Source organism: Myxocyprinus asiaticus, chromosome 48 (assembly GCF_019703515.2).
Source record: "Myxocyprinus asiaticus isolate MX2 ecotype Aquarium Trade chromosome 48, UBuf_Myxa_2, whole genome shotgun sequence".
NCBI classification, from domain to species: Eukaryota; Metazoa; Chordata; class Actinopteri; order Cypriniformes; family Catostomidae; genus Myxocyprinus; species Myxocyprinus asiaticus.
Window position 1 is genome coordinate 469,450 of NC_059391.1, and position 27,252 is coordinate 496,701.

A 27,252-nucleotide genomic window follows, 5' to 3' on the forward strand; every position below is an offset into this window, starting at 1 on the left:
ACCAAAAAATGCAGATGAGCTGAAGGCCACTGTCAAAGAAACCTGGGCTTCCATACCACCTCAGCAGTGCCACAAACTGATCACCTCCATGCCATGCCGAATTGAGGCAGTAATTAAAGCAAAAGGAGCCCCTACCAAGTATTGAGTACATATACAGTAAATGAACATACTTTCCAGAAGGCCAACAATTCACTAAAAATGTTTTTTTTTATTGGTCTTATGATGTATTCTAATTTTTTGAGATAGTGAATTGGTGGGTTTTTGTTAAATGTGAGCCAAAATCATCACAATTAAAAGAACCAAAGACTTAAACTACTTCAGTCTGTGTGCATTGAATTTATTTAATACACGAGTTTCACAATTTGAGTTGAATTACTGAAATAAATGAACTTTTCCACGACATTCTAATTTATTGAGATGCACCTGTATGTAAAATATCAGACTATCAGGTTCAAAAATTATGTGTATTGTATAGTATCTTCAAAAATTACTTTGAAATGCCATACCTAATGCAAACGTCTACAAATATATATATATATAATATATTTTATTTTTATTTTATAGTATGATATTCAATGTAAATGTTAATGCCACATGAATTTATGTGGGGGGAAAACATTCTAAACATAAATCAGATACAAGAATGGAAATGCAACTGCTGAGGAAGCTACAGCTAGTCAGAATTAAAAACAGGCAATATACTACAGCTCTAGACATTTTACTATAGTATATGATCTTATGCAACACAAAGATATACATTTCTATCGGATTACAAAAAAAAAAAAAATAAACACCATTTAAATTGTCAAATCATTTAAACACTATCTCCATGTTTCTACAACTGAAAAATATAAGACAAATGTTACCTACAATATGTACACAAAGTGCGAAGGAGGCACTTTAATGTCATGCTTTTAAGAAACTGGTGCAAAAACATTGAATGTCCATGCATCTAACAACAGTGAAATAAAACACAACAGTGGCTCATCGCTCAACCCAGATGACCAAACAATCTCGAATGTCAAGACATCTGCCTTATCTGTAAAGCAACAGACTCACAACATCTAAAACTCACATTCTCATTCCACTCACTATATTGTAAATGTAGCGAAATGAATTCATGCTTATATGGCATTACTTTTCTTGGCAAAAGAAATAACACTGAAACAACAAAGAACTGTTTAGTTTGCAAAGCTTCATAGTGACCAATTAAAACTATTAAGGACAGATTTTTTATGAATATTTGTGTTAAGCTTTGTAAAAGGCAAGGTAGTTTAAAACAACAACAACAACAAAATTGTCCATTTTATTATCCTGTAATCAAATATGTGTGGAAGGAAAGAGATCCTTGAATCCATTTAAAAGGATTTGCATTTGGACCACTGATTGGCTGAGGTATGTGGATGTGAATTGGTCAGTCTTGGCAGGAAATAACAATGAGTTGAATGTATCAGACTTTTGCAACATGGTGGGGCTAAAAACTGTCATCTATTTTAAGGGACAGATATTCACTCACATGTACAGAGAGGGATAAGTGGATGGTACATCCAGAGGTAGTGCTTTGGATCAGCTTAGCAGTAAGATCCTCCTCTTTATTATGATTTGATCAATGTTTATATTATTTGTCATTTTTCAGAGTTTCAAACAAAAACTGCTATTAAAAAGAGGAAATTACAATAGCCTTGGCAATTTGTCTTTGAGGTAAGAAAAACTTTAGCTCATTTAAAAGGGATGTAGACAAAAAATAATGCAAGAAATTTTGAGAGACGTGAGCAGTAAAATACATGAAGGTATTAGGTACAGTATTTAAAAATGAAATGTAAACCCACTTAGATTGTAAAAACAGGTAAACAGTTCTCTCCAGCATGTTAACAGGGCCATAATACAAACGATCTGCCTACATTAAGAATGTTTTATCCCTGACAAAATCATATATATTTTATATGCCTGAGTAATACTTCTATGGAGGAAAACATTGATTTTGGTCAGAACCTACAGTTGAAATCAGAAGTTAACACTTTAGACAAATACATTTAAACTTTTTTTTTTTTTTTTTTTTTTTTTACAATTCCTGACATTTAATCGTAGAAAACATTCCCTGTCTTAGCTCAGTTAGGATAACTACTTGTGAAATGTCAGAATAATAGTAAAGAGAATGATTTATTTCAGATTTTATTTCTTTCATCACATTCACAGGGGGTCAGAAGTTTACATACACTTTGATAGTATTTGGTAGCATTGCCTTTAAATTGTTTAACTTGGGTCAAACGTTTTGCGTAGCCTTTCACATGCTTCTCATAACAAGTTGCTGGAATTTTGGCCCATTCCTTCAGACAGAACTGGTGTAACTGAGTCAGGTTTGTAGGCCTCCTTGCTCGCACATGCTTTTTCAGCTGTGCCCACAAATTTTCTATCGGATTGCATTTTGCCACAACTTTGGAGGTATGCTTGAGGTCATTGTCCATTTGGAAGACCCATTTGCGAACGAGCTTTAACTTCCTGGCTGATGTCTTTAGATGTTGCTTCAATATATCCACATAATTTTCCTTCCTCATGATGCCATCTATTTTGTGAAATGCACCAGTCCCTCCTGCAGCAAAGCACCCCCACAACATGATGCTGCCACCCCCATGCTTCACGGTTGGGATGGTGTTCTTCAACTTGCAAGCCTCACCCTTTTTCCTGCAAATATAACGATGGTCATTATGGCCAAACAGTTAAATTTTTGTTTCATTAGACCAGAGGACATTTCTCCAAAAAGTAAGATCTTTGTCCCCATGTGCACTTGCAAACTGTAGCCTGGCTTTTTTATGGCGGTTTTGGAGCAGTGGCTTCTTTCATGCTGAGCAGCCTTTCAGGTTATGTCGATATAAGACTCATTTTACTGTGGATATAGTATACAATATATACTTGTCTACCTGTTTCCTCCAGCATCTTCAAAAGGTCCTTTGCTGTAGTTCTGAGATTGAACTGCACTTTTCGCACCAAACTGCGTTCATCTCTAGGAGACAGATTGCATCTCCTTCCTGAGCAGTATGATGGCTGCGTGGTCCCATGGTGTTTATACTTGCGTACTATTGTTTGTACAGATGAAAGTGGTACCTTCAGGCATTTGGAAATTGCTCCCAAGGAAGAACCAGACTTGTGGAGGTCCACAATTGTTTTTCTAAGGTATTTGGCTGATTTCTTTTGATTTTCCCATGATGTCAAGCAAAGAGGCACTGAGTTTGAAGGTAGGCCTTAAAATACATCCAGAGGTACACCTCCAATTCAGTACACCTCCAATCAGAAGCTAACTGGCTAATTGTCTAAAGGCTTGACATCATTTTTTGGAATTTTCCAAGCTGCTTAAAGGCACCGTATAACTAGTGTATGTTAACTTCTGTCCCACTGGAATTGTGATATAGTCAATTAAAAGTGAAACAATCTAAACAGTTGAAAATTACTTGTGTCATGCACAAAATTGATGTCCTAAACGACTTGCCAAAACTAGAGTTTGCTAATATTAAATCTGTGGAGTGATTAAAAAATGAGTTTAATGACTTCAGCCTAAGTGTATGTAAACTTTTGACTTCAACTGTAAATTTAGATCAAATTCAGAATACTTATACAAACTGAATTTGTATCTGGAACAAAGGATGATGGGTCCTACTGAACTACTGAACGCATTGATTTATGCATCTCATTTTGAGTCACCAATGATGCCAAACTAGATTTACCACAAAACACTGTGTAAAATAATAAAATTTAAAAAGATGGTGTTCTGGATTTTTTTCACACTGGTGGCATCAACTCTATGTTCATTGTTCGATTGACAAATGCTCAGGCTTTGTTTTGGTTGTACAACAAAAATAGACAGTTTGTGCTTTTACATGAACTTAAAATAAGGCGCACATTGCAAATTTAAGTGTATTTCAGTAAATCTGAATGAGGCATGAAAAGACATGAAACAGTAGACTGATAATGTGCTGAAAGGTTCTTTTGCTTTTGTGCATGTGAGCCACAGGCTCAGCAACATGCAAATAATGAGCAACATTTTATCATCCTTTTCCTTGACAGAATAGAAAATCCCACCCTTTTGAGTGATGTGATAAAGCAGCAGCAGAGGGGGAGGTGCTACTTGTGCTTTAAGTTCCACCTATCTACAGTCGACTCTGTCCCTACTTTTGTATCCTAGCAACACCACATTACCCTTATGAGAGCAGTGCTTAAAAGATTTGATCGGACAAAGAGTTGTTGTGCAAGGTATAGTTAATTTGTCAGTGTGAGTCAAAAGGAACTAGAGGCAGAGGAATGGGGCTTTTTCTGTTGTGTTTTTCATATCGAGAGCAGCTGGTAGGGTAATGTGTAGGGTAATGACTGCATGAAATAAATCCAGTGAACTGAGTTAACTGTGAATTTTCCCCTTACCTTATGAAAACCACTCCTCAACATACATAGATTTGGAATTTCATATAAATATTTACATATATTAGCATCATGAATAATTTACGTAACTGCCTCATATTATCATGTCAGCTGCATGTGTGAGCTTTTGGCCTCATATTCTTGTTACATCAGACAACCTGAAGATATTGTTAAACATGTTAGAAAAGGGATAAAAAAATAAAGTAAAATAAAAACTGCAAAACCCATCATTTGTGCATTGTGTAGGTCTGTTTTCTTCTCTTTTTGGGTGCTGGAGGTCTGTGTGCTTGCATTAATTGTTTTTCCTCGGTTCTTCCTCAACATGTGTATACTCCGCAATTGAACCGTTTGTGGCTGCCAAGATTACCTGAAACATTTATCAACAAAATCTGAGTGCATGTTCAACAATACATGTAATTCCTGTATGGTTTGGAGCAAAGAATCCAGAGTCTTTTAACAATGTTGTTAACAGTTACATGCTAATTTTCCTTTTCTTTGAACAGAAATTATCCTAAAAGATGACTCCTTTCAGAAGACAATTGTAGAAAATATTTAGACAATAACAGAGCTTGCAAGGTTCCAGTTCCAAAATCTCACTTCGAATGATATTGTGAAATTGTACAGCATTCAAAATCAAACTGCTGGTGATGTTGTCATAATGGTCTGTTTGCTTCAGCATTTGATATCTGGTAGGCCTCTTTCTCCCTGTCTTTTTATTTATTTATTTATTTATTTTTCTGAATTTTACTTAAAACTTTAACTCCAATCTATTGTTGCCTTGCAAGCACCAGATGTACATTAAGTGCACATCTGGTGTTGAATTATTCTTATTATAAGCTGCATATTATATTTGATTAATGCTGTTATTGCTACCATTTACGATTCTGTGCTCCAAGATAAGTTTTCACACTTGACAACATATTTGGTAATGACATACAAAATTACATTTAAAACTATTTAACTGCTTTACCTGCATGAGAACATTCAATGACAAATACACAGATTTATCTATTTTATGCTATAAAACAAAGTTTTCATTACAATAAACAATAACAAGGTACTTGAGTAGTTATTTTGCAAAGCTTCTACAATGGTTTGCATTTTTAGATAAATCTGGTTAGTTTTTGTTTATTTATGGATTAACATCAGAGCATGCAAGCAAAACAGACAGCAGCGTAACAGGAGCAGACTTTATATCACACACAAACAGAATCCTAAACTCAAATCTCATAGAAAACTGAATGTGTTGAACCACTGGTTTCACAACAAATTTGTTAAAACTATAATGTCTAGCCCTCTATGGCACACATTATTAAATCAGTGTTTGTTTGTTTGTTTTTATTTTTAAAGTATTTGATTCATTTTTGTCAATAAAAAAAAAAAAAAAAAAACACGTTTAGAAAAATAGTAATTTAATATTATAAATGTATGTGTGTTGCTTGGAGGCATCATTGTGCAATAATGGAAAGAAGTTATTCAAAAACATGTTTATTTATTTACATATTTGTTTTGAAAATGAAAATGGCATGCAATTTTTGGGCATATACATTTTGTGATGTCAGAATACTAAATAAAAAAATAATGCTGTTAAATAATACATTTCGTTACACTGAATATCAGTGTAAATACTTGCCACTCTCTACTAATAGAATTGTAATAGAATTGTATTTTTCTTTTGATTTTGAAGAGAAATAAACTCGGTAAATTTGGTAAGATTCACCAAAAATTGTCTTTAGTCTTAATTAACTTGAATCACTCACTCTGTATATATATATATATATATATATATATATATATATATATATATATATATATATATATATATATATATATATTAGGGCTGTGAATCGATTAACATTTTTTAACTAATTAATTGCACAGTTTTCTGTGATTAATCACTATTAATCACAATTAAATTCTGGTACATATGTATTAAATGACTGAATACGTACATGTTAAAATGTTTTTTTGTTTGTTTGTTTTTTGCGGATAGAGTTAATTAGACACATTTTTACAGGTTTTAATCTTTAATACAGGTATATGTATACATGCCATAAAATCAGTGGACATGTAATTATAATTTAGGCAAAATTGTCTGCCATTTTCCAGTAGACTTATTTTTAATAATAGGATTAAATGGGCAGATTCAATTCATATCAAACTTTATTGGCAAGAGAAACTTAAAGCTGCATTCAGTAATTTTTTCCTCATTAAAAAAGTTTAACTCTTAAAGACATGAATTGTAATTTTGCAATATGTGTAGGAAATCATGACCACTCACATTAAAAGGAAGACTCCAGTCATGTCAGTAACCTTGTAAAAGCTGTTCCCTATCTGTCACTCACTCGAAGTTGTGTCAATGTAGTGACACTAGGGGTCGCCCTTGGGAGCCTCAAACACCTCTGATCTTTGAGAAAAGGCCAATGGGAATTGGTGAGTGGGATTTGCATGCCACTCCCCCAGACATATGGGTATAAAAGGAGCTGGCTTGCAACCACTCATTCAGATTTTTTCTTCGGAGTAGAGTGGTTGTATTTCAGCGAGCTGAATTCCTCCGCCAATCCATTCATCTCGAAAGCTGTTGGATTTACGGCGCATTACAGTGGTTTCTCCCCCTCTTGCGCCGGTGGTGTGCAGAGAACGCCCCTGGGCGCTTCAGCAGCTAAAAGAGTATATTCTTCCTAATAAAAGAGTATATTTTCCTTCTAAAAGAGTGGCACTCACGGAGAGCGTCTTTTTAAAGATGCCTTTCCGTTAGTGTATAATTCCTGGTTGCGATTGTTACCTCTCCGCTTCCGACGGCCACCCCAGCAGGTCTTACGTGCTTGGGCGCTGCCCACGTGGAGACAGCGTTCGTGGACGGGTCATGTCCTCACTGCGAGAACATGACCATGGCAACGTTGCGGTTGCGGCTTTCCTTCCTCAGAGGGAAAGCCACCCCAGCGCCTCCCCGCCACGGTCCTTCTACCTTCGGGTTAGAGGCCACGTCGATTAGCACTGGGGGCGATTTGGGGACCCCAATGGGAGCCGCTCCGCTGGGTATGCCCCTACGGACCTCCTATTCCCCAGCACACTCGTTTGCCCCAGTCGAGTTCTGGGATGAGACCGCCGGCTCGTCTAAGGGTGAGTTCGCGGTCTCATTCGGGGCTCATGAAGAGGATGAGCTGTCGATCGCAGCATCGGAGAGTGGGCTCATCCAGTCTGATGCTGAGGACTCGGCTGGGCTACCACCTTCGGGTGGAACCCTCCACTCCCCACTGAACCCTCGCGGCTCAACGATTGGTTCCTGGGCCCAGAGCGCTGCTCACGGGCGTGCCCCATACTGGTTCCTTTCTTCCTGGAGGTGCATGATGAGCTCATGAGATCGTGGCGGGCACCTTTCACTGCCCGGACCCAATTTATGGGTTCTTCCTCTCTCAGTACCCTCGACGGTGGGGCTGCCAGGGGGTACTCGGCGATTCCCCAGGTGGATAAGCCGGTTGTGGTGCATTTGTGCCCGCAAAACGCCGTCACCTGGCGGAACCGTCCGAGACTCCTGTCCAGGGCCTGTAGGCTTATGTCGTCACTGGACAGGCTGCCTCCATCCAGCAAGCCATGGCTCTCCTGCAAGTGCACCAAGCCAAGGTGCTGAGAGAACCGCACGAGGGTAATTCTGACCGATCTCGTCCTCCGGGAGAAGAAGGTCATGCCGCGGTCTCTCGGGCAGGCGATGTCCACCCTGGTGGTCCAGGAGCACCACCTTTGGCTCAACCTGGTCGAGATGAAGGAGGCTGACAAGGTACGATTTCTTGACGCCCCCATCTCCCAGGTTGGCCTATTCGGCAACACCGTAGAGGACTTTTCTCAGCAGTTCTCGACGGTTAAGTAGCAGAAAGAGGCTGTCCAGCACATCCTGCTGCAGCACGGATCAAGATCCCGCACCCCGTCTGCTCGTCGTCAAGTGCATCCCCCTGTGGCAGCAACACCGGCTCCGTCGCAGCCCGCCCCAGGAGGCCGGCCCCGGTGTGGAGTTTGATATGAGCTTTAAGTTTCTCTTGCCAATAAAGTTTGATATGAATTGAATCTGCCCATTTAATCCTATTATTAAAAATAAGTCTACTGGAAAATGGCAGACAATTTTGCCTAAATTATAATTACATGTCCACTGATTTTATGGCATGTATACATATACCTGTATTAAAGATTAAAACCTGTAAAAATGTGTCTAATGGGTGTGGAGCCACCCGCAGGAAGCAGACACTAACCATCTCACAACCCGCCGCTAAGAACCCGAGGAAGGCTTTGAAGCACCCCTGAGATGGGTGACTCAGGGAGACGGAGACCCGCTACAGACCTAGAGCTGGTAAAGAGACCACTCCATATAATCCTTGTTTTCCTTTTCTTATGATTTCGCCACATGCCCAAAGGGCTGCGGTACCCACATTTTCAAGAAAAGAGCGGTTTCCTCATTTCCTGGGTCACACATTCGGTGTCCACAGGCGTTGTTATCATGACCGCCGGGCACCGCACCTTTTTGGCAGGCATGGCACTCTGGAGGCGGGCCTCCTGCCCCCACGTGCCCAGCTGTGGCACAATTGCACCCACACCAGGACGGTTGCGACAGGCTGCGAGGACGATTTCCCTCTTCTCCCATCCCAGACCGGTCCTATGGTGGGTATACGGAGCCAGGTAAGTGCTTCGAGGTCCCCAGACTCAGCATGGCCACGAGTTCGGGGCTCGAGCCCCCCCAACATGGCGCCTCATGCTCCGTCCCACCGCAAGGCCCCACCGCCGGTACGTCCGACGCGATTGTTCCCTTGGTCCCCCTCGCCTGGAGTTTGGGGCCATGGCTTGCGCTCCCCAACCCGTTGCGGTGGCTGACCAGGACCGTCCGACTCGGCTACGCGATTCAGTTCTCCAGGTTCAACGGCATCCGCTTCACCTCGGTGATGGGCAAGAACGCCGCTGCCTTGCATGTGCAGATAGAGCCTGTCCCTCCTGCCGAGATGAAGAAGGGGTTTTACAGCCCCTACTTCATCGTACCAAAGACAGGTGGTGGGTTTCGGCCAATCTTGGACCTGCGAGTACTGAACTGGGCCTTGCACAGACTCCCGTTCAAGATGCTGACGCAAAAACGCATTTTAGCGTCCGGCATCAAGATTGGTTTGTGGCGGTAGGCCTGGAGGATGCGTACTTCCACGTCTCGGTTTTACCTCGACACAGACCCTTCCTGCGGTTTGCTTTCGAGGGCCGTGTGTACCAGTACAAGGTCCTCCCCTTCGGTCTGTCCCTGTCACCTTGCGCCTTCACAAACGTCGCAGAAGCAGCCCTTGCCCTGCTAAGGGAAGTGGGCGTCCGCATCCTCAACTATCTCGATGATTGGCTATTTCTAGCTCACTCTCAGGATTTGTTGTGTGCGCACAGGGACATGGTGCTCAGCCACCTCAGCCGGCTGGGGCTTCGGGTCAATTGGAAAAGAGCAAGCTCTCCCCGGTTCAGAGCATCTCTTTTCTCGGCATGGAGTTAGACTCAGTCTCTATGGTGGCACACCTCATGAGCGAGCGTACGCAGTTGGTGCTGAACTATCTGAAGGCGAACGCCTCCATTTGAGCCCCTGGAGTCAGTTGAGCTAAAGGCACTCTCCTTGAAGACTGCCCTCCTTAATGCGCTCACTTCCATCAAGAGGGTAGGGGACCTGCAGGCGTTCTCTGTCGGCGACATGTGCCTGGAGTTCAGTCCGGGATACTCTCACGTGGTACTGAGACTCCGACCAGGCTATGTGCCCAAGATTCCCATGACCCCATTTTGGGATCAGGTGGTGAACCTGCAAGTGCCGCCCCAGGAGGAGGCAGACCCAGCCTTGTCGTTGCTGTGTCCGGTGCGTGCTTTGCGCATCTATTTGGATCGCACGCAGAGCTTTAGATGCTCTGAGCAGCTCTATGTATGCTTTGGAGGACAGCGGAAAGGGAGCGCTGTCTCCAAATGGAGGATCGCCCACTGGGTCATTGACGCCGTCGCTTTGGCATATCATGCCCAGGATGTGCCGCCCCCCTTGGGGCTATGAGCACACACTACTAGGAGTGTGGCAGCCTCCTGGGCTCTGAACAATGGCACTTCTTTAGCAGACATCTGCAGAGCAGCAGGCTGGGCAACACCCAACACCTTCGCGAGGGTCTACAATCTCCGGGTTGAGCCGGTCTCATCCCGTGAGTTGTCAGGTACGAGCAGGTAAGTTGCAGGACAGCTGGGCAGGTGTACCGCTTGCATATAGCGCCTTTCCCCTCCCAGAGGCGAAGACATGCACTTTTTACCCCCAGTCGTGTTCACGAAACCATGGACCCTGGATGTCCTTCCTCCATAGCCCTGTGGAGGCGAGTTTGCGGAGAAACTCATTGTCAGCCCAGTACTTGTGCTAACTTGGCCCTGTACTGGGGTAGGTGCTGCACATGCGCTGGTTGCCCATATGTAACCCTGTGTGATGTATCTTCTGCGAGACGGTTCCCCTGTTGGTGAACCTGCGTCTTCCTTGGGCAGAAGCCCCTCTGCCCCCGGTCACCATGTTTGTAGGGCTCCTCCCCCCTGGGTAGGACCTACCACAGGGACTTCTCCACATGAATTTCCACACAGTTTCCTGTGGTCTTCACGATATCTCCCCCTTGGGAGTGACACCCCCCCGACGTGGCCATTATATGGCCCCCAGCTGAATGATTTTTCCTTTTGGGGAGAAGAAAGAGAAGAGGCCGTGGCTGGGTCAGCCGGTCCCCATTTTTTGGGCAGTCGACTTGTCCCCGAGGTGCAGGGGACAGTATGACGCTCGTAAGAGGAGGAGGTTACGTAACGGCCGGGTGCGCTGGCTATGAGGCACACAATGGTCTGCCTGTCTTGCACCACCAGTTCACGTAACACAGTTCAGCTAGTTGTGGTATTTTGTATAGGGACCCCTAGTGTCACTACATTGACACAACGTCAAGTGAGTGACAGATAGGGAACATCTTGGTTACTTTCGTAATCTCCGTTCCCTGATGGAGGGAACGAGACGTTGTGTACGTTCTGCCACAACACTGAACTACTCACTGAAATGGCTGGGACCTTGTCTCGGCTCCTCAGCACAAAACCTGAATGAGTGGTTGCAAGCCAGCTCCTTTTATACCCGTATGCCCGGGGGAGTGGCATGCAAATCCCACTCGCCAATTCCCATTGGCCTTTTCTCAAAATCAGAGGTGTTTCGGGCTCCCAAGGGCGACCCCTAGTGTCACTACATTGACACAACGTCTCGTTCCCTCCATCAGATGTTTTATTCTACATGAAGAGGGTCTGCACATGAGGGCTGCCATTTTAGAATCACATGACCAGCCGAATACTGCTTGCTAAATCTCAGTGACCATCCTGTTATTTGACACTTTCACTCATTGATTAAAGTAATCATGGGTGACTGTGAATACTACATTTCTACAATGACATCTGAAACTGAAAACTATTGATTTTAAATTATGCTATATCCAAGCCGCTAGGTGTCAGTGTAAGTCCAAGACGACACAAAGACAAAAGTTACTGAGTGCACCTTTAAGTGTACATTTCCAATGCATTATTAGACACTATACATACAGAAATAAAATATACTGAATGCTGAATTAAATTGGCTGAAGTTTAAATCTCAAAGCTATTATTTTCTCTGCCGTCAGTTCAGCTGAACGGCCAGGTCATTCTAAGTATACTTCGGTTGTTCGCGTTGTGAAAGCACACAGTATGCTTGTTCCGCACACAGTATGCGTGATGCAAATTTCTTCATCAGCACAGTCCGCACGGTCCTGATTGCGTGCGGCCCAGATTTTCTCGAGCCGCGGACGTGGTCCTCGTCTGTGCGCATCGTCGGAACATGCGCTGGCCACAAACTGACTGTATTAAAAGAGTATCATAAAGCAGCTGTAGTGGGTATGTGTCGAATGCGTTCATATTCGCTCACGCAATACGAATGCACCACAATCAGTTTCTGCATGAGGATGTGCAGTTAAACTTCCCAGCCCTAATATATATATATATTGTATATATAAATTTGTGTTGGGAATTTTTAAAACGTTAATTTCTGCAATTAGTTTTTGTTTAACACCCCCCCCCCCCCCCAAAAAAAATAGCAATTAATGCAGAATCTTTTCGTGATGAGGATGAGGGCATGGCTGGGCCGTGAGAACGCATGCCCGGCACTGAATTGTCCTAATCAGCCGGGAGGGGGGTAAAGACGAGCCAGAGGTGCCAGTTCGAGAGAGAGACACACGCGGCTGCTGTGTGTGTGTCTATGTTGTTTAACTTTATTTATGTCATTAAAGTTATGTTGACTGTTCTGCTGGTTCCCGGCTCTTCCTTGCCTATCTTATGAACCCCATTACATTGGTGCCGAAACACAGGAAGGAGGAGGGATGCGCTGTCGTGTAGTCCTCGTCACTGCCGTCCACCAGGGGATGGAGGAGTCGCTGCTGGGAGCCAGAGGAACCGCTGCTGTCTGCCAGGAAGCGGAGGAGCCATTACCGCCTGCCAGGGGTCGGAGGACTCGCTGCCGTCTGCCAGGGGAGGAGCGGCTGTCAACGCCAGGGGGCGGAGGTGTGGCTGAGGACCAGGTGACGGCATGCCTGCCCAGGTAGCCAGCGCAATCGGGCCAATTGCAGCTGAGTGTTGGCTCACTCAGCTGTGTTCTGGCAGCAGCTCACCAGAAGTGAGCCAGCTCTGGCCCAGTAATGGTTGCCAGATTTGGCTAGGCTTTGGATGTGCGGATTTGGCCCGATTTGGGCTGAGACACGGCACATTTAGCCACATTCGGCCCGACTATGGACCATATGTGCTGGCCTCATTTTGGGTGAGATATGGCCATACAGACCCGAACCAGTTTAGGTTGAGTGCTGGGGGGTGACAGATCAGCATTCATCATTAAAGGAAACACATTTACGCTTTCTTGCCGAGAGTTAGATGAGAAGAATGATAACACTGTCATGCCTATATGCTAGATATGAAGCTGGAACCAGGAGATGGTTAACTTTGTGCAGTGAAAAATAATACATTTTTAAATAATAATAATAATAAAAACAATTTAGTAATAAAAAAAAAACCCTATAAGAGTATCTATAAAGAACCATATAAGGCATATCAATAAAATAAAGATAAAATTCTAACAATATACACAGCTCTTTAATAAAGTAAAAGTATTTATTTTAAGATTACTCGGTTAATCAATATAATAATCGGTAGAATACTTGATTACTTAAATAGCTGTAAGCTGTATCCATTTACAGCCTGTGATACTTGCCAAAGTACTGACCATGCAGTGTGTTGTTATAAGCCTTTTTCTTTTTTGTCATTTTGAAACTATAAAATATGTCAGTTGTATTCATTTAAAATTAAATCTACACCACAATAAAGTCTGCAAAAAGTGAAGGGGTCTGAATACTTTCTCAAACGACTATATAACCCCGTAAAGTGCTAGTTTTCCCCCATCTTTTCCAGTCTTTATGCTAAGTTAGGATAACCAGCTTCATGTTTGAACAGGAAAACTTGTGCCATATTCACCTGATTGATCAATTCTTTTTCTTTCTTTCTTTTTTTAAGAATTTGCAAAGAAATGCAAATACTGCCAGTGCATCGGACGGAGACATTGAAAAGTTAATAAAAAGATGGTTGCAGCTTGCATCTGACAGAGATGGGGGAAGAAGAGAGCAGACCCTAAAGCAAGCAAATTCTTTCTAAGGTATGTTCCAAATGTTGTTACCATTTACCAGAGTTACCATTTATGTCTTCAGTCTGAGATTTCTGAGATCTATCTGACTAACTAACCATATGTGTCACTGTCTGTGCCCCCTCTTATCTCTCTCTTTCTGTCAATCTGTCTCTCTTTTAGGGTACACTTACTTGAGGAGGGCCAGTGTACTTGGGCCGATTCTGGGGCGTCATTCATAGCCGTGTTTCACAAGAAGTGGAGGAGTGTGAAAAGGAGGAGGGCGTGGCCGGGCCGGGAGGACGCACGCCCGGCACTGAATTTTCCTAATCAGTCGGGAGGGGGATAAAGACTAGCCAGAGGCACCAGTTCGAGAGAGAGAGAAACACATGTGGCCGCTGTGTGTGTGTCTGTGTGTTTATGTTGTTTAACTTTATGTCATTAAAGTTATGTTGACTATTATGCAGCTTCCTCTTTGCCCATCTTGTGAACCCAGTTACACTATAATAATTTTTTTTTTTTACTTTCTGAAACTTCTGAAAAGATAGGAGAAAGTTGCTCCGAGTTGTTCCTGGCAGGCTACTCAGCCTTACAGGCTTCGATTACGGTGGGGGCGGGGTTAGGGCATTTTTTTCCCCCACTTTCTATGGCTAAAATTGGCATATATATATTAATATATATTTTTTAGGAGGTACACGCTCGACAAGACTGCACATCTTAACACAGAAACTGATTGTGTGGAGCAAAGCACGCTTATTCATTACGTGCGACCAAGGTTATTATTGTAAACTAAAATGAAAACAAAGACGAAAACTAAATGTAAAAAAACATTAAACTACAATAAAAACACAAAATAACACAACTGGAAAAACTGAAACTAAATTGAAATACATTTTCATGGAACTAACTAAAATAAAGTAAAAATAATACTGAAAAATATATTGTTAACAATTTTGTTGCATTATGTTTTTAAACCTTTAAACCCACCATGACCGTAACATGAAGATGCCTATAGACGGTGATAATAGACTTCATTGCTTTAGCAACAGAGTGGGAACACACAATGGGATGCCGCCACGACTGGCTAGGGGTGCTGCGGAATCTCCGCTCAGTTCAATATTGTAATTGCAACCAATGTTAAAAGTACCGGCAGTACCAAGTACTGACTCAAATCTGTATCCACCTGCTGTTTGAGTACAGCCAGCTGCTTTCAAATGCTCACGTGTGTGTCTGTGTGTGAGCGCTCGTGTCCTGCTGTGAATGCAGCTGTGCGTGTAAACAGTCAAATGTGCTTCTTGGTCAAAATGCCCTTCTTGAAGCGATCAGATCTGCCGTCGATGTAATATTAATGTAAACACAGCTGTTAATTAAGCAATATCACATGAGCAAGAGTGCGATATGGCCCTACATCAGGTACCACATAGGTAATAATAGCAGTGCTTATGTATAATTCATTGAACAAGTTTGCATGGATTTGTGCATTTGTGGATGGAACTACTTTCTTAAGCAACGGATCAGAATCTGCTGTTCAAACCAAATGATGCGTCCAAGCCTCTCAGAAACGTTACTTTAGACACACTAGTATCACGGCTTGGACTGTTTCTAACAAGTTATTGGAGAAACAAGGATGTATGTGTGTGTGTGTGTGTGTGTGTGTGTGAGAGAGAGAGAGAGAGAGAGAGAGAAAGCATGTGCGATTACCTGACTTTGTTGCTACTGTGAAACAGAACTGCTGTAGTGTGTTAGTCAGCTTTCTGAAAATAATGCCATTTTGGTCAAATACATCCTATATTCTCTGTGGAAAAATAGCCGTCCGAGTGGGGGTTTTCCTCCCTATTTTGCGGTAGCTGGTGTGCAAGAGTCATTCACTATAGAAACCTCAATCTCCTCTGCCATTTTCAACAGTATGTCCTCTCCAATGTGGAAACTCCAAAACTGTTCCCTATCTGTCACTCACTCGATGTTGTGTCCATGTAGTGACACTAGGGGTTGCTCTTGGGAGCCCCAAACACCTCTAATCTTTGAGAAAAGGCCAGTGGGAATTGGGGAGTGGCATTTGTATGCCACTCCCCTGGACATACGGGTATAAAAGGAGCTGGCTCACAACCACTCATTCAGATTTTTTCTTCAAAGCCGAGCGGTTGATTCACAGAGAGCTGAATTCCACTGCCGGTCCATTCACCTCTGAATGCTGTTGGTTTTATGACGCATTACAGAGGTTTCTCCCCCTCGTGCACAGATTGAGTGCAGAGAACGCCCCTGGGTGCTTCGACAGCCTAAAAGAGTATATTTTCATGCAATAAAAGAGTATATTTTCTCTAAAAGAGTGGCACTGACGGAGAGCGTCTTTTTAAAGTTTCTGTTTAGTTCCTGGTTGAGGTTGCTACCTCTCTGCCTCTGACGGCCACAATCATTCGTGGATGGATCATGTTCTCACTGCAAGAACATGACCATGGCAACATTGCGGTCGCACTTTCCTTCTTCAGAGGGAAAGCCACTCCAGCTGCTCCCCGCTCCGGTCTTTCTATCTACGGGTATGAGGCTGTGTCGGTTAGCACTGGGGGCGATTTGGGGACCCCAATGAGAGTGGTTCCGCCGGGTAATCCCCCACGGACCTCCCATTCCCCAGAACGCTCCTTTGCCCCGGTCGAGTTTTGGGATGAGATAGGCGACTCACCCCACGGCGAGTTTGATGTCTCATTCGGGGCTCAGGATCAGGATGAGCTCTTGATTGCAGCATCGGAGAGCGGGCCGATCCAGTCGGACGCGGAGGACTGGCTGACTTGCCACTTGTAGACCTGTTCGCTTCCCGGGAATCCTCCCACTGCCCGCTCTGGTATGCCCTGACTGAGGCTCCCCTCTGCACAGACGCGCTGGCACACTGCTGGCCCCTGGGGCTGCGCAAGTATGCATTTCCCCCAGTGAGCCTGCTTGCACAGACCTTGTGCAAGGTCAGGGAGTACGAGGAGCGGGTTGACCAGTGCATGCTTTGCGCATCTACTTGGATCGCACGCAGAGCTTTAGATGCTTTGAGGAGCTCTTTGTCTGCTTCGGAGGACAGTGGAAAGGGAGGGCTATCTCCAAACAGAGGATTGCCCACTGGGTTGTTGACACCATTGCTTTGGCATACCAGGCCCAGGATGTGCCACCCCCCTTGGGGCTTCGAGCACACTCCACCAGGAGTGTGGCAGCCTCCTGAGCCCTGATGCCTCTTTAGCAGATATCTGTAGAGCAGCAGGCTGGGCAACACCCAATAACTTCGTGAGATTCTACAATCTCCGGGTTGAGCCGGTTTCGTCCCGTGTGTTGTCAGATACGAACAGGTAAGTATGTGGGGCAACTGGCCGGGTGTACCATTTGCATACAGCACCTTTACACTCCTGGAGGGGAAGACGTGCACTTTTCCCCCCAGCCAAGTTCATGAGACTGTGGACCCTGGATGTCCTTCCTCCTTAGCCCTGTAGCAGGTGAATTCTGTGGAGAAATTCTATGCCGGCCCAGTACGTGTGCTAGTAGGCCCTGTACTGGGGTAGGTGCTCCACATGTGCTGGTTGACCTTGAGTAATCCCGTGTGATGTCTCTTCAGCGGTACGGTTTCCCCGTTGGTAAACCCGCATCTTCCTTGTGTCCCTCTTGTCACAACACTGAACTACCCTCTGAAATGGCCGGGACCCTGTCTCGGCTCCTCAGTGCAAAACCGGAATGAGTGGTTGCGAGCCAACTCCTTTTATACCCGTATGTCTGGGGGAGTGGCATACAAATTCCACTCACCAATTCCCATTGGCCTTTTCTCAAAGATCAGAGGTGTTTAAAACTACATCAACACAACGGCTCGTTCCCTCCACCATGGAACGGAGGTTACAATAGTAACCAAGACATTCTTTTCCATGGTGGAAATAGTTTTTAGTTTCATTTTTTATCGACTCGGAGTGAATAGACCTTCTGTAAGAGGTTCGTCTTGCAAAATTGTCACGGATTTGGTGTGGACAGGCCTTTAATGTTGAAGTTGTTGGTTTAAAGCCCAAATCCCTTCAGGGATGGCTACAAATCCCTCCCCCGCCCACCATTTGGCAAATCGGACCACTCTTCCATTCTGCTTCTGCCCACTTACAGGCAGAAACTGAAACAGGGAGCACCCACCCTCAGAACGATCCAGTGTTGGTCGGACCAATCAGACTCTATGCAACAGGACTGTTTTGATCACGCGGACTGGGAGATGTTCCGGTCCGCCTCTGATGACGACATCGAGGTTTAGGCTGATAGCATAACGTGTTTCATCAGAAAGTGCATAGAGGATGTTGTTCTGTCCAAAACAATACGGATCTACCCGAACCAGAAACCTTGGAATAATAGCGATGTTCGCACGGCACCTAATGTGCGGACCTCTGCTTTTAATTCCGGGAACACGGAGGAGCATAAACAAGCCAGTTATGCCCTCCGAAAAACCAGAGCAGCAAAACGCCAGTACAGGAACAAGATTGAAGGACAGTTTAACACCACCAACTCTAGAAGCATGTGGCAGGTAATTAATATCATCACAGACTTTAAAGGGAATAAAAACTCTGCCATGAACACCGCTGCCTCTCTCCCGGATGAGCTAAATACTTTTTCTGCACGGTTCGAGGGAAATAACACAGCCCTCGCAGAGAGAGCTCTCGCGGCCGAAGCTACAGAGGCTAGTTCATTCTCCATCTCTGTAGTGAATGTAACCCGATCCTTCCAACGGGTGAATATCCGTAAACCCACGGGTCCAGACGGCATTCCGGGCCGTGTCATCAGAGCGTGCGTGAACCAACTGGCTGGTGTTTTTATGGACATTTTCAACCTTTCCCTCTCCTTGTCTGTAGTCCCCACATGCTTTAAAACGTCCACCATTTTGCCTGTACCAAAGCAATCCAAAATCACTTGCTTAAATGACTGGTGCCCTGTTGCTCTGACCCCCATCATCAGCAAATGCTTTGAGAGACTAATCAGAGATTATATCTGCTCTGTGCTGCCTCCATCACTGGACCCATTGCAGTTTGCTTACCGCAACAACCACGCCACTGGTGATGCCATTGCATCTACAATACCCACTGCTCTCTCCCACCTGGAAAAAAGGAACACTTATGTGAGAATGCTGTTTCCAAGCTTGATGAGAAACTCTGGGCTCTGGGCTTAAACAGCTCGCTGTGCAGCTGGATCCTGGACTTCCTGTCAAGCAGACGCCAGGTGGTTAGAATGGGCAGTAACATCTCTTCATCAATGACCCTCAACACTGGAGCCCCACAGGGCTGTGTTCTTAGCCCACTCCTGTATTCCCTGTACACACATGACTGTGTGGCAACACATAGCTCCGATGCCATCATTAAGTTTGCTGATGATACAACGGTGGTAGGTCTGATCACTGACAATGATGAAACAGCCTACAGAGAGGAGGTGCACACTCTGACACGCTGGTGTCAGGAGCACAACCTCTCCCTCAATGTCAGTAAGACAAAGGAGCTTGTGGTGGACTTCAGGAGAAGAGAAAGAGAACACAGTCCCATCACCATCAATGAAGCACCAATGGAGAGAGTCAGCAGCTTTAAGTTCCTGGGTGTCCACATCACTGAGGAACTCACATGGTCTGTCCACACTGAGGCCGATGTGAAGAAGGCTCATCAGCGCCACTTCTTCCTGAGATGGCTGAGGAAGTTTGGAATGAACCGCCACATCCTCACATGGTTCTACACCAGCACTGTAGAAAGCATCCTGACTGGCTGCATCTCCGCCTGGTACGGCAATAGCACCGCCCACAACCACAAAGCCCTGCAAAGGGTGGTGCGAACTGCCTGACACATCATCGGAGGTGAGCTTCCCTCCCTCCAGGACATATATACCAGGCAGTGTGTGAAAATCTTGGAGGATCATCAGAGACTCCAGCCACCCGAGCCATGGGCTGCTCTCACTGCTACCATCAGGCAGGCGGTATCGCAGCATCAGGACCCGCACCAGCCGACTTCATGACAGCTTCTTCCCCCAAGCAATCAGACTTTTGAACTCTTGATCTCTCACGATCAATATACACCAGCACTGCACTTTATTAATCTTATTATCTCACACTGGACTGTCATAAGTTATATTCTCTCTTAACAACACACTGGCAACTGACTATCAACCGACAGCCTGAATGTCAATACAGTACAATACAACCTACTGTACATTTTATATATACTATATATAGTATTTTTTTATTGTATAGTGTGTATTCTATATTGTGTGTACTGTATAATATACATTGTATGTTATTATTTGTATATTGTGTTGTGTGTAATTATGTGTATATTAGATTTTAAATTGTGTTGTGTAAATTTGATGTTTATTGTAGATTGGTATATGTCTCATCACTGTCACGACTGCTATGTTGCTTGGAACTGCACTCAAGAATTTCACACACTATTACGCTTGTGTATATGGTTGTGTGACAATAAAAAAAGTGATTTGATAAAGCTGTTTAAAGCTATTTCCCAGCTTTAGAAGTGTAGTAGTAATCCAAGTGATCACGGAGTGCAGATGAATGAAAACACTGACTGACGCTGATCAGTGCAATGTGTAAATTCAGCCTAATAGACCTGCTGCTGTCTGATATACTGTTAATATTAATCAGCAATATTGACAAGAAAAAAAAAGGAAAAACACACTGTCCATGGCTGGATATGTTTAGTAGCTTTTAGCCAAATACGTTTAAATGACAGGTCTATTAAATTTAACTATTAGGCTAATCAATAGCCTATTAACTTTAACATACCTATCTAATAATATCTGTTATATTAGTGATAACTAATCACATAGTAAAGATTGTTAACAGTTTAAGTATTTTGCATTAGATTACTTTTTCATAATGATATATAATGATTTTTTATTTTTAATTGCTGCTGTAACTGAGAAACATAGAGTGTTTACTCTGTTCTCTATTTTATAACTCTATTAATGGCTCTTGAAAAATTACTTAAAAAGTCTGAAGCAGTGTTTACTTTAGAAACATTTGAAGACTACACATTGTTTTAATTTAATTTGTTACTATTTAGCTGTTTAAAGCGCAGCCAAAATGCAACATGCACACATGTGGATGCGGGGTCGCACGAGGTTAAAGAGGACTTGAGGAGTGGTTAAGTTCAATAAATTACACATTACAAAATTACACAAATGCCTGTTTTCCCCACTCTCCTATTATCCCTTAATATAAAAACTTTTTTTAGAGATTTCAAAAGCATATTTGTTTATTTACTTATTTTTTCAGTGGTTAGAGTGCCGTGGGGGGAAAAAACACACCATAAAAGGGTGCTGTAGTTGAAAACAGTTTGGGAACCACCAGTCTGAAGATCATCATCCGGTAAATTAATATTTATTATAATTCAACCTTTATTGGCATGTCTGTTCATTGAGTCATCAAAGCATGAGGTTTAAACAAAAAGAACAGAAACAAAGGCTTTTCATTCATTCTGTTTTACCCTGTCAATTTTTGATTTTTTTTCCCTTTCATTTGAAACTGGTAAAGAGTTTTGTTTGAAGTTCAGTTCTCGGAGTTGTGGTAAGAGTTACTTTGTCATGTCCAGTGCATTAACCTCCTGAAACCCCCGCATGACTGTGTACATTTTACTTTTCCCTTTTTGATTTGAAGAACCTAATAAAGCAAAAAAAAAAAAAAATAATAAATAAAATAAAATAAAATAAAATAAATAAATCTAGAGTAAATCGTTTTCCTAAAAATAACATAAATATATGTGGACGTCGGGACTAAGTTGTGAAATTCTAAGTAATACCAAGCTATAGAAAGTCAGATTTTTTTTCATCAAATAGTTTATTATGTGTCCAAGAGTGTTTGTTTTTGAGATGTCAAAGACATTACAGCTTATTTTCTATAAAGCTGAATAAATAATTCTGATTAAAAGTAATGGCCAGCACCATCAAATCACTTTTAAAAATTTTAAAATAAAATTTTGCATTATAAAATTCTGAATCTATGTACTGATCATCATTGTATCATGTCTGCCAAACATGTTGAGTGGTCAAAACATCATCTGCAGTCTGAAACTGAACTTTTGGTTGGATTTTAGGAGTGAATGCACGTAGCTGCATAGAAAGCTATAAGATGCACCCTTGCTCCCTTGCTCCGTATTTAGTGAATGACTTAACCTCCAGTGTGCTGTCTGTCTGCACTGGTCTCAGAACAGTTCGAAATGCACCTTATTTTCATTCTAACTCCATATAAAGCCTCTGAAAGCAACTTTTTTCAGCTTTTGGATTCATTTGGAACTTGGACCATTTATTCTCAATGTGAAAATTCATAGTAAATACTGTATATCGGAATACATTTACTAATATTAATGAGTAGAACTGTATTGTACAGTGATAACAAAATAAAATATAACAACATTTATATTAAAATGAAGTAAAATGACCCATAGATGTGTTATAGTTGAAAATTATTCTACATAACTAACACATTTTTTCAACTTTTGAGAGAATAAGGTCCCTTTTTCCACATATGTGCACTTCATCTTTATCAGCGCACTGACGCGCGAAAAATAGATTTTTTAAAGCAGCATATCAAACTAAATTAGAAACGCTACTCTTTACAACCAAACAGGTTTAAATAAAAAACTTAGAGGTTTCTTACAAGAGGCACTTTTGTTGGCATTGCACCCGTAGGAGCAATATATGGAAATTGAAGCACCAGAAGTTTAACCCTTAAATGACAGTCTAGAGTCTTGTGAACAGAATTTAGTCAGATTCAATTCATTTAAATTATGAGTTGCGTATAGCGAAGCTAAAATACAACGTCCACACATGTGGACACAGGGTCGCACAAGGTTAAAGAGGACTTTTGTGGTTAAGTTCAATAAATTACACATTACACAATTACAAAAATCCCCGTTTACCCCACTCTCCTATTGTCCCTTAATATAAAAACTAAAACTAAAATAAAAACTAAATGTACTGAAAAACAAAACTAAAACTAACATAGAACTGACAAACAAAATTAAAACTAAACTAAATTGGAGTGAAAATTTTAAAATGAAACAGAAATAAATACGAAATAAAAAATGTAATACCTTGCGCGCGACTCATGTCCTGAGCATAATAAACACAGGAGCGTATTTACTGTATGGAGAATGGAGACTTCACCCGCAAGCGGTGAACCAGGTATGCAAGAGATATGGGCAAGCTGCTGTTTCCCTTCGCATCATCCGAAAACGCTCACTCACTTTCATCTGAACCAGTGTCGAAAGCGAAACCCCTCGAGTGCGACCCAGTGTGTGCACGGTAGAGACTGAGAAGGACCTCGACATTCAGCAAGCTGCAGCCAGTTATACTTGTAGAGACTGAATGACATCCAGAGAATATAATAGTTTTGAGATTTTAAACTGGAAAACACTGGAAACGGCAGAAGATTTTGCCCAAATTGTAATTACAACATGCCCCCTGATTTTATGGCATGTAAATATACTGTATATTCGTATCAAACATTAATACCTGTAAAATATGTCTATGTGTCTAAACAGGTTATTTGTTTTGGAATGTCTGTTTACTGGCCGGTGTGTGTGCAAACATTAGAATGATGAATAGCCACTTATACAACATTACATTTTATTTTGTAAAAAAAAAAAAAAAAAAAAAAAATTGCTTAACCTACTTCTAATTAATGTACTGTCATATCTGTCACATGTCCTATGACTTGAGAGGAATCTTGAGAAGAATTGAGAAATGCATTGTAAATGTTGGACAAAATGATTCACAGTATGTGAATTGACTGTATCATAATACTAACTAAATTGTTTGATATGGATTTTACTGCACTTTGCTCACAAATACACATTGTTGTAGAGTATATGTAAAAGTATATGAAAAAGACACAAAATCTGCTCCAAGAAAACAAATTAACAAATATTAGTACATATATACACATATACAAACAATATACAAACATACACACATGCATGTGTGTATGTGTGTGTGTGTATAGTATATATATATATATATATATACACTACCGGTCAAAAGTTTTGAAACACTTATTCATTCTTTATTATAATTTCCTTTTCTTCGCATTTTAGAATAATAGTAAAGTCATCAAAACTATGGAATAACATAAATGGAACTATGGGAATTATGTTGTGACTAAACAAAATCCAAAATAAATCAAAACTGTGTTATATTTTAGCATCTTCAAAGTAGTCACCTTTGCCTAGAATTTGCAGACATGTACTCTTGACATTTTCTCAACCAACTTCTTGAGGTATCACCCTGGGATGCTTTTTAAACAGTACTGAAGCAGTTCCCATCTATGTTGGGCACTTATTGGCTGCTTTTTTTTATTATTTGGTCCAAGTCATCAATTTCAAAACCTTTTTTTTTTAATTAAATGTTAGTTTTATAATGAAATAAATGAATATGGTGGCACAATTATATTTTTGTCTACAAAACTAAATTCAAACATTTAAGCATACACCTTCAGATCAAAAGATTTTTAAGATCATGAGAAACATTTCAGTCAAGTGTTTCAAAACTTTTGACTGGTAGTGTGTATATATATATATATATATATATATATATATATATATATATATATATATATATATATATATATATATATATATATATATATAGTATACACAGAAACATGCAAAACACATGAAAAAGGGAGGCCTGTAGTGCATGCAGTGATGTGTTATATCGAAGTCTCTACGCCCGTAAGCGTGACTTGTACCTTGCAATCATCTACCAAGACTGAATTTTGAGCAGCATAGACGCACTGGTTGGAGTTGTTTTCATGATGGTTTTTGAGGTCATCGTAGTAGGACTGGGTCTTAGTCATCATCTCAGTGTCATCTGATTTCCCATGCTGGGCATCCAGGGCATCCAGCTCCGCCTTGGACAGGTGGTACACGATACCAGCGCCATATGAGTCTCCAACCACATTGACTGAGGTACGGAAACGATCCCTGAGGAAAAAAAATACAAAAGCTGGTAAAAAAAGAAAAGAATAAACTTAAATATGACAGTGATTAAAACAAATAATTAGCTTTTTTTCATTAAGGTTGCAAGGTATTTTTTCATTAATGTAGCAACAATAAGCATTTTTTGGCTTACTACCTCAGTTGCTAGTCAAAACTTTAAAAAGAAATCAAACAAATGCTAAATAGTTTCAGTTAGTTATTTCACTTAACCGTTCTAAACGAAGGGATTGAGAATACTCACAGAAGCCAGTCAACAGCTACTAACAGACTGATGTCTTGAGTGGGCAGCCCAACTGCTGTCAGAATGAGCAACATTGTAACCAGTCCAGCACTGGGAATACTGGCTGCTCCAACACTCGCAAGTGTTGCTGTAAGACTAAATGATGGGAATAAGAATGCAGATACTTATCTTCCATTGACATTTACATTTAAGGCATTTAGCAGATACTCTTATCCAGGGTGACTTAGTACTTCACTTTTCATTTGGTAAAAATTATTTAAACGCTGTTACTGCTTGTAAGCCTGTATACAGTATTTACACAGTTTATACAAACTGGTGATTCTGCCTGAGATCCAATCCCCTAACTCTTCCATTATCGCTCTCATGGCTGGACAGCCTGTCAAGTCTTATGCAGGCACTTTTCTCCCCTGTGCAGTATTGACTTTATTCACAGTAGCGCCATATTTGATTTTGAAGTGAATGAAAATAAGGTTGTGAGGGATAGACTTACAGTCTCTTTAGTGGCTTGCACTGAATTTAGCTGTGTAAAGCTCATAGACCACAACTCCTGCTTTGAGTTTTTAGTCTGATTTTTTTATTTATTTTATTTTTTATTTTTTTATGTTTCATCAGTGGAACTATCCAAAACACTGTAAGCAACTGTACCACCCTTTGAAGAGACTATAAATATATCCCTAACAGCCTTGTTGTCATTCCAATCAAAATGAAAGGTGGTGCAACTGTGAAAAGGGTCCTTACAGCCTGTTTTCACAGAATACAAAATATGTGGTATTTTGGGAAAATCAATATTAAATATACAGATTAACATAACAAAGGACAGAGAATAAATGACTGATTATGAAAAAAGTTATTTTTATTTTATATATATATATATATATATATATATATATATATATATATATATATATATATACACACACACACACACACACACACAGTTGTGCTCAAAAGTTTGCATACCCTGGCAGAAATTGTGAAATTTTGGCACTGATTTTGAAAATATGACTGATCATGCAAAAAAAACAAACTGTCTTTTATTTAAGGATAGTGATCCTATGAAGCCATTTATCATCATATAGTTGTTTGGCTCCTTTTTAAATCATAATGATAACAGAAATCACCCAAATGGTCCTGATCAAAAATGTACATACCCTTGAATGTTTGGCCTTGTTACAGACACACAACATGACACACACAGGTTTAAATGGCTATTAAAGGTTAATTTCCCACACCTGTGGCCTTTTAAATTGCAATTAGTGCCTTTGTATAAATAGTCAATGAGTTTGTTAGCTCTCACATGGATGCAATGAGCAGGCTAGATACTGAGCCATGGGGAGCAGAAAAGAACTGTCAAAAGACCTGCATAACAAGGTAATGGAACTTTATAAAGATGGAAAAGGATATAAAAAAGATATCCAAAGCCTTGAAAATGCCAGTCAGTACTGTTCAATCACTTATTAAGAAGTGGAAAATTCGGGGATCTCTTGATATCAAGTCAAGGTCAGGTAGACCAAGAAAGATTTCAGCCACAACTGCCAGAAGAATTGTTCGGGATACAAAGAAAAACCCACAGGTAACCTCAGGAGAAATACAGGCTGCTCTGGAAAAAGATGATGTGGTTGTTTCAAGGAGCATAATACGACGATACTTGTACAAAAATGAGCTGCATGGTCGAGTTATCAGAAAGAAGCCTTTACTGCGCCAATGCCACAAAAAAAGCCTGGTTACAATATGCCCGACAACACCTTGATACGCCTCACAGCTTCTGGCACACTGTAATTTGGAGTGACAAGACCAAAATAGAGCTTTATGGTCACAACCATAAGCGCTATGTTTGGAGAGGGGTCAACAAGGCTTATAGTGAAAAGAATACCATCCCCACTGTGAAGCATGGTGGTGGCTCACTGATGTTTTGGAGGTGTGTGAGCTCTAAAGGCACGGGG

The 27,252-nt window shown here is 41.6% G+C and overlaps 1 protein-coding gene across 6 annotated transcripts in view; it reads right to left on the reverse strand.

Annotated features, from left to right (window-relative positions):
- Positions 1–400: 400 nt before the first annotated feature.
- The window catches only part of LOC127437238 (excitatory amino acid transporter 2-like), a 105,692-nt gene continuing 78,840 nt past the window's right edge, over positions 401–27,252 (reverse strand). For 5 of the 6 annotated variants that reach the window (XM_051692052.1, XM_051692055.1, XM_051692051.1 and 2 more), the window contains 3 exons: positions 25,310–25,444; positions 24,819–25,053; positions 401–4,774 (listed from right to left, as the gene is read on the reverse strand). In XM_051692052.1, coding sequence (XP_051548012.1) covers positions 4,700–4,774; positions 24,819–25,053; positions 25,310–25,444 — 445 coding nt within the window. In that variant the 3' untranslated portion in view covers positions 401–4,699. The remainder of the gene's footprint in view (positions 4,775–24,818; positions 25,054–25,309; positions 25,445–27,252) is intronic. The other variant, XM_051692057.1, reaches the window with a different exon arrangement.